The sequence below is a fragment of the Hipposideros armiger genome, unplaced genomic scaffold (assembly GCF_001890085.2).
Source record: "Hipposideros armiger isolate ML-2016 unplaced genomic scaffold, ASM189008v1 scaffold_707, whole genome shotgun sequence".
Classification (NCBI taxonomy): Eukaryota; Metazoa; Chordata; class Mammalia; order Chiroptera; family Hipposideridae; genus Hipposideros; species Hipposideros armiger.
Genome location: NW_017732057.1, coordinates 607,914 through 608,701, shown reverse-complemented (window position 1 = coordinate 608,701; position 788 = coordinate 607,914). Strand labels below are relative to the sequence as shown.

General features: G+C 40.9%; 1 protein-coding gene across 2 annotated transcripts in view; it reads left to right on the top strand.

Moving 5' to 3' along the window:
* The window catches only part of ANO3 (anoctamin 3), a 257,121-nt gene that overhangs the window by 242,875 nt on the left and 13,458 nt on the right, over nucleotides 1-788 (top strand). For both annotated transcript variants that reach the window (XM_019627091.1, XM_019627092.1), the window contains one exon: nucleotides 568-701. In XM_019627091.1, coding sequence (XP_019482636.1) covers nucleotides 568-701 — 134 coding nt within the window. The remainder of the gene's footprint in view (nucleotides 1-567; nucleotides 702-788) is intronic.

Below are 788 nucleotides of genomic sequence, written 5' to 3'. Positions count from 1 at the left end.
GCAGAATGTAATCACTAATGCTCAAATCCTCTGTGTTTATAAACTCAGAGAGGTGAATTGACTTGCTCAGAGTCACACAGCTAATGCATTGCAGGGTGGGGACTAGAACCTACATGTCTTGAACCCTATCTAGGGCTCAATTAATTAACATGGAACATGATTTTACTTATGTTTAGAGAGCACAGCCCAGAAGATTGTGGATTATGAGCCATGAAGGGCTCCAATCCAATCACAACAGGCAACATAGGAGTTTAAATATTTATATAGGTGGGTGTGGAAATCATAGAAACCGAGGTTTGTCTAATCAATATCAGGAAGCATCTAATGCATGCGGGAAATAATTCCTAAATGTGTAGATGTTTACAGGGTCTAGAGAATTCTGGAAGGCTGTGGCCTATTCTCTCATGCTAGACTTGAAAGATGAAACCATACCAATGTCTGCAATTCCCAGAAACGCTTAGTGTAATCCCAGGGTAGTTGATGTTTCTCTTTTCTTAATGCACTATAAATTGTTCACCAGATGCTTACATAAGAGCTCTAAAGCCCTTTGTCTGCTCTGTGGTGTAGGTTGATCCAGAACTGGTGGTCAAGACATAAAATCAAACGGGGAATCCACGATGCCTCTATACCTCAGTGGGAAAACGATTGGAATCTGCAGCCCATGAATATTCATGGTCTGATGGACGAATACTTAGAAATGGGTAAGGAAAGAACCTTCTGCATAGCTATTTGATGCTGTTTTTCTATTTCATGCAGGCCTCGGTTCAAGAGAGAAAACTATCTCTCTC